At 41.2% G+C, this 19,537-nt stretch overlaps 2 protein-coding genes across 2 annotated transcripts; one reads left to right on the top strand and one right to left on the bottom strand.

Annotated features, from left to right (window-relative positions):
• Positions 1-559: 559 nt before the first annotated feature.
• Positions 560-11,288, bottom strand: LOC306918068 (uncharacterized protein). The gene is made up of 4 exons (XM_079496023.1): positions 11,161-11,288; positions 8,918-9,133; positions 4,975-5,190; positions 560-753 (listed from the first exon to the last, which is right to left on the bottom strand). Exons 1-4 carry the CDS (start codon positions 11,221-11,223, stop codon positions 703-705), a joined length of 546 nt encoding a protein of 181 aa, XP_079352149.1. The 5' UTR covers positions 11,224-11,288; the 3' UTR covers positions 560-702.
• Positions 11,289-15,416: 4,128 nt separating this feature from the next.
• LOC306932552 (kelch domain-containing protein 3-like) lies at positions 15,417-16,767 on the top strand (the record flags this gene model as incomplete). Its single annotated transcript, XM_079514383.1, has 2 exons — positions 15,417-16,190; positions 16,762-16,767. 2 exons carry the CDS (start codon positions 15,417-15,419, stop codon positions 16,765-16,767), a joined length of 780 nt encoding a protein of 259 aa, XP_079370509.1.
• Positions 16,768-19,537: the final 2,770 nt, after the last annotated feature.

Raw genomic sequence — 19,537 nt, 5'->3', positions numbered from 1 at the left:
GCTGTGCGGCGCTAGGTTCCGTGAGGCGGTCCATGCGTCGTGGCGTTGTGAGATGGCGGATAAAGCGAGCAGCTGTCTTGCTCTATGCTAAGGAAGTACTCTGACTGACTGACTGTCCGCTAAATTATTAATAGGATATTTATATACAGACAGTTTTTTTGTCAAAATCTATTGGCATTGACAATTTCCATAATGTCTGCCTACCTTCAGGGTGGAACAGCTATAGCTATACTGTGATCTCATCGGTCTACTTCACTAAATCATTTTAAATATAAGCTTAGAACACATTTGATGAATCAAATTTAACAATTCACGTGTCTTACTCTTAACCTAATAAACCCCACAGGGTTTTAAAAATCTCACCTGCACAACCCTATATTTTGCTGTTGTTTCAAATGTGTCGCTTTTAGATTTAAATGTGCAAACAAATACAAAAACAAAGAATAGAATACTAAACCCAAATTTTGTCAAATGATCACTAAAACAGAGTATATTATTCCATAAAACACATTTCTCATTCAAATATATTAAAGTACAACAATACATGGCAAATTGAGGTAATAAACTTTAATAAATCAACATGAAATGTCAAGAAACTTAAAACAAATGGGGTGTTATAACATTTATGAACCAAATCTGGGGCAAATCTGAGAAGAATGATGACTTTCAGTCATGGGGCCCCAACAGTCGACGAGCTTGAGGTCAACGTCTACGCGGAACTTGGCGTAGGTTCTGAATCTGGTCATCGGGTAACTGATTCAACCAGGAAGAAGAGGAAACATGGTTTTATGTTAGTGAGTTTAAGTGGTTTAATTACATTGTAATACTGTAAAACAATAAACATTATTATCAGAGATGACACACTTTAAGGTTTTAAAGAAAAATTACCATGACAATGTTTTAATATTACTTATTTTATACTTGTTTACTGCCAAAGACGTCTTTGACGACCTTGTTCCCCCAATGGTTTTCGCAGCCGAAGACAACTTTTAAATGAGTTAATATTATATTATATATTTATTATATTATTATAATAAATTTTGGTGTTTTAATTAATGATTTGAGACCATTTGCAATTGTGGCCCATATACTGTAGGTTGGGAATTGCTGGTCTAGGAGGTATGGTCCAGTAGGATTATAGAAGGTAAACTAGTCTTGTACAGTCAAATAGCACAACCATGGTAATAATACATACGTTAGATGGGACCCATGAATTAGCAGCACTACAGTTATATCTGTATGTGTACAAAGTTGTAAATGTCAACAGTATCCATAACATAAGCAAGCAGCACGCTAGCAGACAATACACTAGTTCTGTCTTTCAATCATTTTATTATTATTATTATTATTATTATTATTAGTAGTAGTAGTAGTATTATTAGTATTAGTGTTATTGTTATTGTTATTGTTATTGTTATTATTATTATACACAGATACACCGGCTACTTTCTAATGTTTTGATAATTTGTGTGACAGATGTATGCATATGATGGTATATAGAATTTCATGTGACAAGCTTAAACTACAGTGTATTTAATTAAGAAGAAGACGATCAGGTAATGTAATTGTGAAAATAATAATAACTAGAACTGCACTCTGTCGAGTGCCTATAGCTTGTTGCACACAAGTCGGCCATAAATGACCTACTAGTTGCGCAAGCAGAGCGCGCAAGTACTGTCGACCGATTTGCTGGGACGGTGCATACGCATCGTCCTGGGTGAAACTAGTACTTGCGCGCTCTGCTTGCGCAAGTAATACAATGATTGAAAGACAGAACTAGTGTATTGTCTGCTAGCGTGCTGCTTGCTTATTTTATGGATAGTATACTGTTGACTTTTATCATGAGTAATTCAACAAAAAAAATCACACCCGTGTGAAGTGAGTGGTGCTACTCTGTGTGGAGGTTCCAGGGGGGGGGGGGGGGGGGGTATATATGGTGATTTCAGGTGTGCCAGTATATTGAAATTGTATTTCCTAGAGGATAGCCCCTTGAGATGTATCATCTCGTTTTAGAGGGGGTCCTCGGGCACAACACAATGAATACAGTACATAGACAAAACAATACATTAAACATGTCGACACAGAACAATACACGTACAACAGCAACAAAACATAGATGCTCTCCAAACCACTCAAACACTACATCAAGACCAGAAGCAACTGCACTGAAACGTCTCCCAAAAAATACTAATAATAGTGATACTAATAATAAAAATAAAAATAATAAAAATAATAAAGATAAAGATAAAGCATAATCAAGCATTAAAGTACACACCTCTCTCCAAAAATCAAAAACAAGTACAAATGGGTTTCAGGTCTACAAGCAAAGAGGCCTTGAAAATATTAAATGATGTAATTGATCTCAAAGCAACAGACGTTGGAAGTTATTCCAATCAGACGTGCTTTTCAGCTTTAAACTGAAAAGCACGTCTCCCAATTTCATTAGATGTTGTGGGTACAGAAAAATAAAGTTGTTGAGTATGTCTAAGAGGGTATCTAGAGTTATATGTAACTAATAACTGTTTTAAATATGATGGATAAAGTAAATGCACTTAAAAATGAAAAGCAGCCAGTGGAATTGCCTCCTCGAGTTAGCCAATTTAAGGTATCATACATGACACAGTGGTGTGTCTGGTAGGGACACCTCAAGACAAATCTACAGATACTATTGTACACAACATTTAATGAATGGAGATGAGCTTCAGTAGGATTCTGATAAATGATATCACCATAATCAATAACAGGAAATAAGAGTTGTTGAACAATGCGTTTTCTTATTGTAAAAGTAAAGAAATGTATAGACCTATAAAAATAGTATGGTTGTTTTTCACCATCTGTGCGCAACCTAACGCACACACAAACACACACGCACGTATTAACTGTCTATATGATGCTTTCGGGGGGTGCCAATACATTACAGTGACAGTACAGTACAGTACAGTAGAGGGTACAGTAGAGGGACCGCCACACGGTAACTCTGTCATTTCTCAACCGTTTCGGACGCGGCGCGGCACGCCGGAACCGGCCCGGCCCCCTGGGCGCATTCCTGGGGGTCTGGAACCCCCCCCCCCCCCCCCCCGCGAACCCCCTCACGTAGTTGCACCACTCACTTCACAGAGGTGTGATTCTTTTTGGGACTCATAAGAATTTTTTGGGACTCATTCGAATGACCACCTGTGCATCCCGGGACCCATTACATTGAAAACCTATTTACATCACTGTTATATTGGTTGTCTTCTATGGTGTGGTATACCAAAATGGACATAACTTTTTTTCGCTATGTTTCCGGCAGAGCAGGCCTCTCATTCTGTGGTCCTTAAATGGTAAATGGTGCATTTCTATAGCGCCTTTATCCAAGGCGCTTTACATAGATTGTCATCATTCCATTCACCCATTCACATACACATTCATACACCAATGGTGGCGGAAACTATGCAAGGCACCAACCAGCACATCAGGAGCAATTAGGGGTTCAGTGTCTTGCTCAAGGACACTTTGACACTAACTCTGGGGGAGCCCGGGTTCGAACTGGCAACCTTGCGGATACTATCTGGCCACTCTACCCCTGAGCCACCACCGCCCATGACCTTAATGACCAAATTAATAGAAATAAATAACACAAATAAAAAGTACGGCATGACGTCACAGGTTAAACCCTATTCCTTGAGCTTTTGGGCCTGTGGCTCCCCCGCTATGACATAAGCATCTAACTTGCAACATTGGGCCTCATGCGCCAATAAGTTCCTAACTTTTCCTCTTACATTTCTTCCTAAGTGAATTCCTAAGAGAATTCCTAAAACGCCCCATATATCCTAATTAGCATCCTAATTACCATAGGGAACCGCCCCACCAATCCCATATAAGGCATTGGGATTTCACTTTCCTACCTGTTTTCACCCAGGTGGGTGTGGTTTTGCATGACTCCATGGCCTTGCCTGCAGTCACACCTGTGTGTGATTGCAGCACACAGAAATCACAGGACCTCACACATAGAAATAAAGTTGAGTGAAGTCAAGAATACCTAAACTAAAAATCAATAATACTGTGGAGGTACTGAAGTGAACAGAAATTTTCATATTTTCAATATTCATGAATGTATTTTATTATTTATCTCACAATAGTCAACTTGGGGGGGGGGGGGGGGGGGGGTGATGGCGGGTGTGGGGGGGGGGTTATGTGGTGAGTATGGTGCATTTGTTTGGGTTGGGTTGTAAACTCTAAACCAGTGGTTCTCAAACATTTTCATGTCAAGGACCCCCAAATTGACATGCATTCTGCAGACCCCCATATGAAAATATTTTCTGCTAGGGAAATGCTTTGAAGATTTATCAAAATGTTTCGAAAATAGCCGATCTACAAGCTCAAAATGGGCAGTAATGGGACATGTTTGTGAGCTTGTAGATTGACTATTTTCAGTATTTTCAAGTATAAAATGGGATTAAAGTGGTAAAATGTTCCATATTTTGCTGTGGACTGCCTGGAACTTCCTCAAGGACCCCTTGAGGTCCTCAGACCAAACTTTGAGCATCATGCAGATGGCGCTGTTTTTCCTTTATGTTTTCAGATTGCACTTAAGAACAAAAAAGGCACCCTAAGAGTGCTCTACAGTGTGCGTAGATTCTGTTCTTACCTACGAACAAATCACAGCTAAGAAAAGATTGAGGGATCCCAAAACCTTCTTAAAAACGTCCTACTTGGGTCTAAGAACAAATTTCCTCTTAAGAACTTCTTAAGAACGGTTGGCGCATGAGGCCCATTGTTTTTAATTGCACATTTTTAATTGCTTGTACACTTGGAAATATCCTACCAATTTCATATGACGGTCTATAATATTTAGTAGTATTATATACATTTTAGGAGTGTATACATATGTTTAGATGCCTGTGACAGCCTGTCAGCTGATCAGACAATGCTGTTCCGCTTGTGTACGACAGAAAAAGAGGTGTAGGACAAAGCCTACTATTTAATACTCACCATCTGCTGCTCAACTAGCACCGTAGTGTAATCGCCAAGGTTACCAATCAAAGCTGTTAGCATCGCGTTGCGATTGACAGCAGTTGTGTCAATTGTTTCTCCGTTTGCGAAAGTCATATATGACTCCAGGTAGGGTATCGGGTGATTGGCTGCACAAAACTGGGGGTTCGGATTATCCTGTTGTCGGCGCTTTTTCCATTGATGGTCTTCCAGCTTCTGTAAGATATAAAAATCACACCCGTTTGAAGTGAGGGGCGCTCTTATCATCTTACAACATGATGATGTAAAACAAACATTGAGACAAAACAAACATTAAATTCTCTTCATTGTCAATGGCGTTTTTAAAACAAACATTGAACTAAAAACAAACATTCATTTATCTTCATTGTCAATGGTGTTTTTTAAAACAAACATTGAACTAAAAACAAACATTAAACCTGTATATAGGAGGGGCTAGCGCCCCTCAAAAATGTCATATGTGATCCTGGCAAAGATGCTGTAAAACTTTACTAAATATTTATCACCAGTTAAGACGCCTGAGGGCCGCGTGCACGCATCCGCCTGGGTGACAGCAGACTGCTGGGCGAGTGCTGGTGCTTTGCAATGGGGGGTCAGATCAACATATCTGAATGGGTGACAGCAGACTGCTGGGCGAGCGCTGGCGCTTTGGCATGGGGGGGTAAGATGTTAATTTAAGAACGCTAGATTTCGCCGGCTGCCGGGCACGGCTAGACTAATAACTTTGGGGCAGGCCCCTCTAGAGATTAAATGGACAGGTATCAGTCAAAAGGGAGACATCGAAGAAGAAGGACGGGGTGGGAAAGGATCAACATATGGAATGTCAGATCAGGTCAGCTCCATATATGGAGATCTAAGGGTTTGAGGTCAGATGTAGAGTTGCTGGCCAATATTGATGACATCAGGGATCTCCATATATGGGCATTCCCATATATGGGCTTAATACTGATGACATCAGGGATCTCCATCCCTGATGATGTCACGTGATGTCATATGTCGTGAGGTCACGAGGGGTCACAGACTAACTAACCAACTGACGGGAAATGCACGTTTTCATAGTAAATGCGACTTGCGGTCGCAATAACGTGCGACCGAAAAAAGCTCATACGGTAGCTTATCAATACCGTGTCCCGACCTACTGTCCCTTACACTATTTTGAATCGAATGTGTGTCTGTGTACGTCGCCTCGACTAAGAACAAAGTGAAGCCTGACTCATGCTTCACCGTACGACGTGTTGCATGCTGAAAATAAAAAATATCAGCTCTCACTAGATGAAAAGAGAGATATGGGGCATCATTATGTCATATCACATTGCCCATATGACAAGGTATGAACTCTGGTGCGGATCAAAGAAACGGACCATGGTCCATCTAAAAATGTCGAACTCGGTTCGTTTCCAAACAGACCACGGTGTGGTTTGTTACGGGTGTGAACAAGAACATAGTCAGACTTTATACAGGACCAAATATAGAAAGTTAGCCAAAATAGTCGGCAGTTGTGAGGTTGGATTATTAATCCAGTTCTAAAAGCATGTCTTTCTTACGGGAATGGGGAATCACTATTGATATATGATATGACAGCTGATCTATCTTCATGAGATGCAATATAAACGTTAACTTTATCCTATAGTTAGTATAGACTCTCTTCTCCCTTTATGAGCCGTGCTGTGGTCTGACTATATGTCAAGTAGAAAGCAAGAGCAGCACATTTAACCATGCACAAAAATAACAGATTTATAAGCTAATAAAGCTATCTCGCTAACATCCTAGGTACAGGATGTTAGCTTGTAGATCTGTTCTTTTTCAGCATGCACTAACGCACAAAGTTATGACATAGTAGCCTACAAGCAAAGTTGCACAAGATGCAAGATCCTCCCGGCACAAGATTTTAGGGAGGAAATAACGTGTGTTCTCCTCAGACATAATAATATTAATTTTCATATCTTGCTAAAGGTATAGAGCATCGCAGTCCCAACCCCTTTCATGACGTCGAGAGACCCGGAAAAGAATTACCCGTTCATTTTCCTCATACATAGACCTTCCAAAAAGTAATTATTTAAAGACATTTACGCGGCGGACAAAGCCAACTCAAGTTGTGACAAATCATGACAATAAACACAATGTTTTGGGCCGATCAAATAATTTGTAAGAAGAAAAACTAAATAAAAAGTGTTGTAACCTGCCTTTTTTTCCTTCTTTCTAATTATTTGATCGGCCCAAAACAAACGAGTTGTGACAAACATGATTTGTCACAACTCGAGTTGGCTTTGTCCGCAGCGTAAACGTCCTTAAATAAATACTTTTTGAAAAGTATTTGAGGAAAATTAACAGGGAATTATTTTCTGGGTCTCTCTCTTGTCTTTAAAGGGGGCGGGACTGCGACGGCCTAAATAAAATGGCCAAAACCGAGCTCATAGCCCATTTCCATCTACAAAGGTCAAATCTCATTTGAAAAAATATCAAGTGTATGAAAGCCATAGCCATTTGAAATGTTTATTATTATATTGTTGGAATGTTACACACCTGCTCAATTAATTGCACCATTGTGTTGTGCAAAATAGATTAGGTCAAATCAATTATAGGCTGGCGCAACAAGCTGGTGTGATTGAAAACGTATAGGCAATGGCATTCTTCATTAGCCTGGCTAATAAGCCAGACTAATATCACACAACAGTCATTTTTTTTGGCCAACGGCTGATTCGGTCTGGCTTATTAGCCAGGCTAATTCTTCATATCCTCACCTCAAGTAAACTCACTGGATTATAATTTCTTCAAATAGACAAGAGGATCCCAGGTAGGCCTATGAAATTATTAAGGGCAATTCACATCAGGTATGATCGTATGAATGTGATTTCATGATCGCAAACGGAAATTGTCTCTTGAGAAGGGTACAGTAGATTCGGACAGCGCCTCTCTCTCTCTCTCCCTACCTCTCTTCCCCCCTCTCTCCCACGGTGTGTGTATGTGTGTGTGTGTTTGTGGTTCCTCCATCCGTCGCTATAAATGTGCGCATAGTATGTAGTTTTCACTGTTGTTATTTGAAATACAAAAAATAACAATCACAATACGCTTCTGTTGTAGTTTGCTTGTGAAGTAATTTTCCATGTAAATATCCTATTCTGTCACTGTCAGTAGATCAATGGCCAGGTGTCATTTGTTTACATATTTTCTTCCCTTAACAAAGCTAACCAGACCAGAATGAAAATGCAACTATTTAAACATTTGGTCCCTGATATGGGGACCTTCTAAGCGAATTTTGGATGTGAAAGCGCCCTAATTAGTATATTGGGACATCCCTATTAGTTAGTCACCCACACCTCCATATATGGTCACGCCTCGTGACATCACGCCTCCATATGGTCATGCCTCGTGACATCACGCCTTGTGACATGTCACACCACCATATATGGCAATCTCCATATATGAAGATCATGATACTGACCTCATCTAACCCAACCATACATGGAGAAGACTGGATCAATCACCTAGATCTCGTCGGCCAGCAACTCTACATCTGACCCTTAGATCTAATCCTGGTTAATTAAATAAACAAGCAAGGTAGCTCGCCAAAACTCCCTTCTATGAGCAATGCTTCATGGGAAGGTTTCAAATGTTATCCTGTTGGAATGAGATCATATGGCTGGAGACGCCTTATGGAGACGGCTGGGTGGCTGGAGATGCCCCTCAAGCCAATGAAAACTGCCTGTGAGTGTATCATGTAATGCTTTTGTGATCACGCCAGAGGGCGCATCTCACTTGAAATTACTGTTGACTGTTCATTAAAGTGCTGGATAGTATCCAGGGGTATCCAGGGGTTTACTCTCACAATAGTAAACCCCTGTTTACTAGAACAAATGATATATAGAATATAAAGCTTTATCCTTTTCACAAAAAGGTTGCGTTTTAAGCAAAAAATATCACTTACTACTTCGATGGCGTGGAGGACCCGGTCAACTGTGGTTGACCGGATCAGACGGATGTACACTTTGATACCATCTCTGTATTTAATTAGGCGATTTAGATTGTCGTCATTAACTGCAAGTGTCACTTCTAAATTCACCATCTCTTCTCTCTCCTCGTCTCTTCGCCTCTTCTTCGCCGGAGGCTCCGCCGGAGGCTCCTCACCCTCGTTGTACCACCACTGAAACACAATTTAGAAAAAGATCCATTAAATCTCACAAACTCTCTGATAGGGTGGCCATTCCACAGTCCAGTCTTACGTCATATGGTCTGATAGATCGCAATCGTGTGTTACCTAGCTATCAGTTAGCTATCAGTTGCTAGACTATAGAGTAAAGCGCCCGTACAGATCGAGTTGTTCTATAGCCAACTAAGCCATCTGGGGAGTTGCACCCCAGGAAATATTTATAAACTTCTAGAGTAGACAATGAATACCCTGAGTACCTTAGTGACTCCTCACACAGTTTGTTTTTCAATGTATAAAAGGCAGGCAGAAACTTGTTTATCAAAAGTACAAAAGGCTTTAATTACCACTTTGGTTTAAAAAACAATTAAAACATTTCATTATTCAACCATAAAATAGATGATAAGAACACTAATTAATATGACAGGGATATACACATGTATACCAGGTATAGTAATGGTATCGGCCTAGTGTATGTGCCTGATGATCTCACAATAACAGCAAAACCAAAACACAAAGCAACAAAATAAGGGTTTCACTGTAAAATACTGGCAGTAAAATGAGAATGAACTAGAAAAAGTGCCCTTCCGGGCACAGGTCTCCACCAGGAGGATAGGAGTGTGTGTGATGTTTGGCAAAATGTTTAGGAGTAATGTTTAGGAGCCTTTGATGGCAATTGGATGATTTGAGGCATTTTGTTCCAAAAATGTGTTTTGCAAAAATCAACCTGTTGGTGGCGCTATAACAGGCCAATGTGAAAAGGGTGGGATATATTCCTCAGCCTAGTAAGAAAATGTGTGAAAGATTTCACGTAAATTGTATGCTGCGTTCATGATTTGAGGCTTTTGTTCAAAACGGGGCAATCTTGCAAACTGTGAAAGCCAATTATAGCCAATTAGGATGGAATATGAAATATCGGACAGATCCGACTTGAGCACATGACCATAGAGATACTGTGTAACGATTTGTGAGATTTGTGGACAGAATCTGGAGGAGTAATATCAAAAAAGGTGTTTTACAAAAGTCAGCCTCCTGGTGGCGCTATAAAAGGCAGATGCGGAAATTGCAGGTCAAAGGTTTGTCCTTGGCCACTAGGGAGTGTGCATGCAACGTTTCACGCAGATCGGTGCAGTTTTAGGTAAAAATGTGAAAAGCTGCCTCATGGTGGCGCTATAACAGGCCGTTCTGGAAAATGCGGGGCAGAGGTTCATCGTTGCCATCCAGGGAGTGTGTGTGCAAAGTTTGGCATCGACCGGGTTAACGGTGCCGGAGATTAGCTGTACACAGACGGACGGAAGGACACACACACGGACGGACGGACACACACACGGACGGAGTGCAAAACATACTCTCTCCCCATGCCTTCGGCCTGGTGGAGACAATGAATTAATATCTGGTAGTGAGTGTGTTTAAAATCTCCCATTATAGAATACAGGCAGCTTTGCACAGCACACACACTGCCACTCTGACAGCCAGAGCCTACTGGCATCCCCATTATAAAAACTAGAACACGGCCGGTCTCGCTCTAGCTCCACGCCATGCCATACTGTACTGTAAAGCTGTGTACCACTACCATACTGTACTATACTGTACTGTACCGAAATGTACCATAGTATACCATACATACAGTTTACGTGTAGGCTACATGTATATAACGAGTCACGACACAATGTGAGTGTGACAGCTCTTACCCGTTTACAAAATAGGCTTACCCCTCTTCCAACTGTATATACTTTCCCCATTTTCAACAGTTTTTACGTAACTTCACCACTATCTCATGCTGTTTACATTTCTGAGTCTTCTGACTAATAACGTATTCAATGAAAGATGCCTGTGAACATTTGCTAGTTTGACCACTTCAAATGCTCTTAAATCGCAGATTAAATAGCAGATTGACCGGCTACATGCTTCTGAAATCAGTCATGGCGACTGAGAACCAGTTTCATGTGAACACATGAAAGGGGATATAACACGTGCCAAACATCCTCGCTGACAGTTTGAAAAACAAAACATTACACACTCACATTCATAATCTTGCGTTTGATCCATTGTGCTCCTTGGAGAACGACGTGTAGTGCGGTTTGCATCTTCTTTCCTGAGTGAGAATCGCTCTATCTCTCGCTAGATCTCTCGTCAGACTCGTGGCTGGAAGAACATGTTCAACCGCGAGTACGCAGGTAGGCTACTTCTCGGGACATCTAGTGGCGCATTATTCTTTATGGAGACCCCCATTTAATGGCATTTCTATCTCTGGGACCCCCAATTTATATTGAAAAATCAATGTTAATTTAACAGAGTGTACAAATGGAACTAAATGGACCCGTTGGGGTCCGTTTGGTAATGCAAATGGTACCAAACGGACCCCAACGGGTCCATTTGGTATCAACATTGGTATCCATTTGGTATCAAACTATCATTTAGCTGGGGACCCCTGGAACTCCCTCAAGGACCCCTGAGGGTCCTGGACCCCTTTGTCTGTTAATGTTTATGTTAATGATTTTTAATACAAAACCAGGTTCAAAGTAGTACAAGTTGACTGAAACAATGCCAGATGGAATTTAATTCAGTCAGCTCTCAGCTGTCCTTGCTATATGTGATCTGTTAAGTAAACTAAAAAGAATCACGAATGCAAGTTTTATCACAATATTTGCATATGAGATTTTGTATTATCTTCCAGCACTATCTTCCAGGGGTGAATAAAGTTTCTCACAGAAACCTGCTGGCACAAATCTCACCTTGTGCTGGAAATGAAGACGCGCTCCTGAAAGATTTGACTGATGGAAGTCTTCATGAGCGCATTGTTTTCCAGCAGCTGGTAAGTCACACATTTTTTATTTATTTTTACAAAAATGACCGATATTCACTCCAAATGACTCGATCGGTGATCGGGACCGGTCCCAAGAAACCTGATCAGAGCACCTCTACAAAATATATTCTACATCTGGGTAGAGTCTGAGCATGAAGGGGTTGGTACCTACATTCCTTCCTCTTCAATGAAACACATTATGTTCTTAATTGATCCTGTCATCATGTTGGGGACAGAAGCGCTGCATCACTTGAAGCAAATCAGAGATAATATAACCACACCATAAATTGTCTCAACATGCTATCGTTGAGTTGTGCTCTTATAGGACACACCAACAATGACTATCATGTCTGTCAGAGGGGAGATGGCACCCCCCATGTAATATACAGTGTCAGCAAATACGGCCAATCGGATAACAGAGAATGCAAGACATTCTAGACATCCTAGCAAAAAAATGGGACCCAAATTCGTGCGCGTGCACTCTTCCTGCATACAGTTTGTTTAAAGTAGTTGGTTATGATGTGAATGCACTCAGTTTCACCCCTAAACCGTAGTCCTACTCTAAACGTAAAGTAGAGATGTGAGCATCTAGCCTGGGTTCCAGCCTAGACTAGTTTACCTTCTATAATCCTACCATACCTCCTGGACCAGCGATTCCCGACCTATGGGCCACGATTTAAAATGGAACATTTATGATAGTATAGCATTAACTCATTTAAAAGTAGACTTCGGCTAAAGCCATTGGAGGGAAAAAGTCATCAAAGATATCTTCGGCAGTAAATAAAATAATATAATTATATAAAATAAGTAATATTTTTTTTCTTCTTTAAAACCAGTATGTCATCACTGTTATATAATTAAACCATTTAACTAACATGAAAAACATGTGTCCTCTTCTTCCTTGTTGGATCAGGCCCAAGGGGATGAGACCGAATACTTAGCTGACAACCTCAGCAAGGTACAGATCAAGAAGAGGAAGCAGTGAATCCTGAATATGAGATGTAAGCATGTGTTATTATACAATAATTAATGTTTAAAAATTGTCATGGTATTTTTTCTTTAATACCTTAGTGTGGCATCACTGTGATATAAATAGGTTTTTATTACAATGGGTAATTAAACCACTTCTATAACATGAAAACCTCTTCTTTCTGATTGAATTAGCACCAGGAAAGTGAAGCCACTGCTTGCCCCATGCCATCCCCATGAGGTTCTACTAGCAAAGGTTCTGCTTTTGGAGCTCCATGATGGGAAACTCCATCCCAGCTTTTTTTTTTTTTTTGTTCTGTATGCCCATTGCTGGCTGTCTGCTTGGATGGGAAACTCCATCCCAGCTTTTTCTTTTTTGTTCTGTATGCCCATTGTTAGCTGTCTGCTTGGAGTATAAAAAAAACCTTTTAATTTAATTCTCTTCTCTCTTGAAGATATTTATTTATGCTTTATTCTTTCCATCCACTCACACACACCACACTGTCTCACACATCCACATTTACACCACTGATTACTGACTCCACACATCCTTATGTTCTTAGGCCTTGTGTTGTTTTCCTGTTATATGGTTATAATTTTAGTTATCAGAGAACAGTTATCAGTAGATAACACCATTACTAATATTAAGACGAGTTGGCTTAACACTTATCTATCATCAAAATGGTAGCTGAAGTTACATATTTGGGGAAGTTTTGTAACTGAGTTTAGTGTACTTGTATGTTATACAGTACTAGAGGTTAATCGCAACGGCCTCCACATCCACGCTACATCTGTCTCCCCCTCCTCTACCTCTTTAGGTCAGGAGGCTCCCTCTCTGTCTACCTCTCCTCTGCTCCTCTCCTCCCCCTCCTCGCTGCCACTGATATTGAGACAGGTATTGCTGCAGCTTCATAGTGGATCGGGTGATAGCTCTTCTCATACTTCGACTGTATGCAGACTCAGAGGAGGTCGGCGTGTACAACGGCAACTCTACACTGTCTAACCCCTTAGTTAATTATTACAGGGTATAAGACTAGTTACTAGGTTCGGAGGAGCAGTAAGCAGGGAGAATGATTTAGACCACAGACCATAGGTAAGGTTTAGTAATAAAATAAAAGAATAGAATGGCAGATACACAACAAACAATGACAATAATCATTCAAAACAATAAACAAGAGAAAACAACAGTTGAATGTCACCAAGTAAATGCCTCCTATTAACCCTATGCTCACACAGGAAAGCAGTTAAGTACTATTGTATCCTATTTAAGTCTCTGTTTTAGTCCTATTTATTCACTATTTATTTTAGTTTCCTTTTCAGGTTTTAAATCTAAGGTAAGTAACTAAGTTAAGTTGTTTTTAAGTAACTTATTCCTATTTTAGGTTCACTATAAGTATTGTTTTAACCAATGAAATGTATTTTTATGAAATCAAAATACGTTGTTATTTATCAATTCACCTTTGTTTCACCTTTAAACTATTCAAAGTAAAGGCATAATCAATTTCTCAAACATGTACAAAATCAAATATTCACGATGTCACTCAATCACTCACGGGAATGCAGAAATAAAATATCTACACTATATCAACCATCACATTCCATTCACTTGAACTCAATTCACTCAATAACCCATAAATGTCCATTCACAGGTATGTGCAATTAGGCCTGCTTTAGACTGCAGTCACTTCAAGTCAGATCCGATTGAAATCCATTTTTTTCCTCAAATCCGATCTTTAGGCCCGGTCATTCACACCGTTTGCAAGTGACCAGATCCGATCTGTGCATTCAGACTGATTTTAACAACTCAACGTCGCCCTGCATCGACATATCTGCTTTGGTTACCGTGGTAACCAACAACAATCTAACAAAAAAGTTAGGAGCGCACAACTTAAGAGTATATATTGAAGCACCACCGAGTGAGGCGAGGCGAGCTCGGCATTCCATACATGTGATGTATATTGATCCTTCACCACCTGTCCTTTCTGTTCTGAAATTCCATAAGTTGATCTGACCTCATCAAACCCTGTACACTCAAGACACGCTCCATATATGGCCAGTACACAATTCATTCCATATGTTGATCTGACCCCGCATGCCAAAGCGCCAGCACTCACCCAGCAGTCTGCCGTCACTCAGGCGGATGCGTGCACGCGACCTCGCCCTAAACGTCATGCAACTCGGTATGTATGATGTCATAAGTAGATGTGACCTCACCAGTATGACACGAGTAATCTAGCTAATTGGATAAAAAGCACTGCGGCCTAAATGAGTACATATTAAATCAACACTCCCAATTATCTCCAGCAGACCTCCTTCTCCAAGACTAAACTTTTCACCACAGATCTCTTCAAGACTGTTTTTGTTAAGAATCTTTGTCTTTCGACTAAGATTCTTGAATCCAGAAACTGTAACTCTTTGGCTCTTGAGCTCTTCTACAGGGCAACAAGACACCCATCAGGTTTACTTCAATTCAACATTGTTGTGTTCAAAATGTTTCGTTGGACGATGCATCAGAAGGGGCCACCTGAGGAACAGCATTGTACTTTATCAGTGGGACACAAGCTGTACTTCTTTGGACAGAACACTGTCAACGTTCTGAATGTTGAGAAGGTGAAGATTGACGTGAAAGTCTTCGACACAGTGTCTCTGCGCTGGATGAAATTTCCTCCACTGACACCTGGAAGAGGAGGTCACCTTGAGATTCCTTCCAGGTCCTTCGGCTACTCAGCTGTGCTGATAGAATATATCGCCTACATCTGGGGAGGGTTTCCTTTCTGCAATGTGCTGTATGCATTTGATGTCGACACCCTCACATGGTTTAAACCACAGGTGTCTGGGACTATTCCAGAGGGGAGGTGGGGCCACTCAGCCTGTAGCTTTGGGAAGGGCATGTACATATATGGTGGAGGCAGCAAGTTTGGATTCTTTAATGATATGTACAAGTTGGACACCCCCACAATGATCTGGTATTTAATCAACACCAGAGGCACTCCACCATCACTCCGTTGTTCACGAGATCACTCTGCCACCATCATTGGGACAAATATATTTGTATTTGGGGGCACAGGGTCCGATACGGATGACTATCTTGTTAAGACCATCAATGTGTTTGACACAGAGACCAACTGCTGGCTGGATACGCCTTATACACAACTTCCAGAAAGACGAGCCTGTCACGCAGCTTTTACCTACAATGGAGAGCTGTACATATTTGGTGGCTACGGCCCCACAATCGAGACAATTGACCGGAGCTTCAACGATATATGGAAATTCAGTCCAGTGAGCTTCTCCTGGAAGAAGGTTGAGCCCAAGGGGAAGGTCCTGTCTCTGAGGCATAGACGGTGCTGTTGCATGGTGGGAGATCGTGTCTTCTTCTATGGAAGAGAACGAGGCACACATGAACTGTATGTCTTAGACTTAAGTCCTAGTTTAAAGTTGTTATGCAAGCTAGCAGTTATTCAGTATGGTCTGGATCAATCTGAACTCCCACACAACATCAGGTGAGAACTGGCAGCCTTACCAACAGCAGCAGAAAAATACCCACAGTGGTGTCTCGCTGCGGGACCACGCACCACAGGTGCACCTCCTCAGAGAGAGAGAGAGCGGGAGGCGGAGTGAAGCGCGCCAGGCTGGGCCACATACTAAATGGGCGGTAGTATCCGATCTACCTGATTGAGCACCGCTGATGAGAACACCTGCGCACCTACGCCAAACAGTATAAAAGGCTTTGTCTCCCCGCACTCGCCGTCAGCTCTCAGGCATGCGGCTCCTGGTAAGCGGACTCACATTTCCTTATCACAATATTGTTAATAGTTGAAACAGATCACGGACTGTGTTTCTCACCTCGTAGACGTAGACGCTGTACTGATGCATGGAAAAGACCGTTGGGCTCGGTTGGTTGTGATGCATTCAAGTGACGCTTAGAGCATCGTCTTTTCCCCTTTATCCCCTACCAGTGAAACTATAAGCTAAAGTAAGAGAATAACCTACCTTTGGCCTGAGGAAGGAACCCAGACCCCCATTTACCTGTCCGATGAGATGACCTACTGTAGAAAGAAAGAATATTAAGAATTATGATTATTATTTCCATATTGGCATTTCCCCCTATATAAGAAACCGAAGTCGTTTATTGCCCTAAGTTTTGATTTGAATTACTGAACATTCCACTTCCCTGCACCGACATCCGATTCCTGGCTCTCCTCTGACGCCCCCACCCCTGCAAGAAAAAAACTATTCTAATGCTTACCTGTTGAAAGTCCTGCATTTTATTTTTACCTATTTCAAGCTTTAACTGCACTACTCCTACGCCAAGCAGAGCTACAGAGTTCAAGAGCTAGTGAGGAAGATTAGCCTGTCACAACAGTTGCCCTCGCGGAGCCGTCTTTTGTCCAGTGTCCACTCTGGGTCTGGAAACGGCATTTTTTTTTTACCGTTTTACCTTTGACACCAGTAGAAGGTCTGCTGCTCGGAATTTTACACCTCTCCCGCTTAGCGGAGAGTGGGGTGTGGTAGAGGACATCTCCCTGAACACGTGCGTATGTCACAACAGTTGCCTCGCGGAGCCGTCTTTTGTCCAGTGTCCACTCTGGGTCTGGAAACGGCACATTTTTTACCATTGACACCAGTAGAAGGTCTGCTGCTCGGAATTGTACACCTCTCCCGCTTAGCGGAGTGTGGTGTGTGGTAGAGGACATCTCCCTGAACGCGTGCGTATGTCACAACAGTTGCCTCGCGGAGCCGTCTTTTGTCCAGCGTCCACTTTATAAAGTCCATGCACTCCAGTGAATAGCATTTATCCCTTTAGATAACTTTACGTTATTTAATTACTTATTTTTACACAGAAACATAATGTGTGTCTTTACAATAACTGTAATAATAATACTAATAATGTAATGTAATAATAATACTAATAATGTAATGTAATAATTATTTAATTAACGACACTTTTATTCTGAAAGCAACCGGATGTCTTAGATTTGCTAGCTCTCAAACAGGAAGCTCTAGATTTGCCAAAAAGACGGAGCCGTGTACACACGGTGTAGTGAAATGAAAAATACGTTTTCACACTTTTAGACCATATCCGTGGTCATCATATGGGCATACCTAACAATGGATGCCAAAAAAACGGGAAAATTCTCATTTGTGTGTTTTTATATCAATCGTCCATAAAAATATATTTTTTATTACTTCCTGAAAACAAAAACGTGCTGCGTGATGACGTGTCGAGGCCAACATCGATAAAAGCCAATAAAAATGAAGCTCACCCGTTTAATTCCCCATATCTCCGCATCCGTCCAGCACAGGCTGCACAGCTGCTACTGATTACAGACATCTTCCGTTTTTATTCCCATTCAAGATAACATCCAGGGAGTGTATTACTCGGTTTCAACTTAATCATCACGTTAAAAAATGTATCTGAAAACATTATAGGGTAGAAATAAGCCACATAAGAGTAAACTGGTAAAGCTGGACGACTATCTGATTTGTAAACAAACATCCACACGCTGTCCTGCGTAGCATAGCTACGGCCCCTAGCTACCGTCCCATCCCCTGAAGGGATGCGACGCTCTGATTGGTTCAGAAACTTCATAGCGGTGTTTCAACTTGAAACTTCACAATAAAATGTCCACCATTTCCGTTTCACTACACCTTTAAGCATGTTCACTTCAGAATAAGAGGATATCTAATATAATAAAAATCACATCTCAACAGAGGTATGTGGCGCTACACGAAAAATGGCCATTTAGATTGTGCGCACACATGTTATTAACTTGAGTTGGGGTTAAGAGCGTAAATCCATGGTTGCTGAAGCAGACTGACAATTCACTTTTATTGTTGCCTGTCGACTTTATTTTGTACTCTCACTGATTTTATTTGTTGTGCAAATTACGAACTGTCGTTGACTCACTGACTATTTATTCGTGATGAGGAAACACAGTGTGGCGTCGGGCGTTGCCCAGGAGACGGACGTGCGCTCCGCTGTTAGCGGTGACGTCACAGACGGTGTTGAAAACAAAACGGAGAAACGGGTGATTAAAATAACTGCAAAAGCAATTGCAGATAAATGCGACAGGTTGCAAGCGGGAAGAAAGTCCAAGCTTAATATTGCAGCTAACATAAGAAATGAATTGCAAGGTTTCATGGTCAATGATGAAAAAACGAAGGTACAAAATGCTTTCACAGAACTGGTTCAGTGGCCTTACCCCAAGCAACGTTTTCGTTCACTTTCGCTCCCACACAAGTGGCACTACATAATTTTTGCTCCATAAAAGAGATTTATAGGTAGAAAGTCAAAATAAAAAAGTTCTCCACATGCCGTCCTGCAGTATTTTTTATAATCGGTGGTCAAAACCGGGACTATTTCTTACTAAGCGTACTAATCTCTGCAAGGGGAGTGGTGTGGTTTTGGTCACATGGACCAATCGGGTCGCAGTTTCATTCCCTTCCCATAATAACAACAGCATCGAGCAAAGAAGAGAAAAATAAACTAAAACAAAAACAAAAAGTGCGTAAAGACGAATCCAAACGATGCATGTTTTATTAGTACAGGAGGACGTCCAGGATTTTACTGAGACAAGGTGGGAAACGTACAGATCCTGAGCTTAATTTGTCTGGACGGCGACAGT

Source organism: Electrona antarctica, assembly GCF_951216825.1.
Source record: "Electrona antarctica genome assembly, chromosome: 2".
Lineage (NCBI taxonomy): Eukaryota > Metazoa > Chordata > Actinopteri > Myctophiformes > Myctophidae > Electrona > Electrona antarctica.
This window is presented reverse-complemented; position numbering and strand designations above follow the sequence as displayed.

Bases quoted from the DNA above. Each gene is read 5' to 3' on its own strand.
- LOC306918068 (XM_079496023.1), bottom strand. From the start codon at position 11,223: ATGCAAACCGCACTACACGTCGTTCTCCAAGGAGCACAATGGATCAAA. The intron at 9,134-11,160 runs GTGAGTGTGTAA...ATTGTGTTTCAG, and splicing joins TCAAACGCAAGATTATGAAT to TGGTGGTACAACGAGGGTGA. The intron at 5,191-8,917 runs GTAAGTGATATT...TATATCTTACAG, and splicing joins TCCTCCACGCCATCGAAGTA to AAGCTGGAAGACCATCAATG.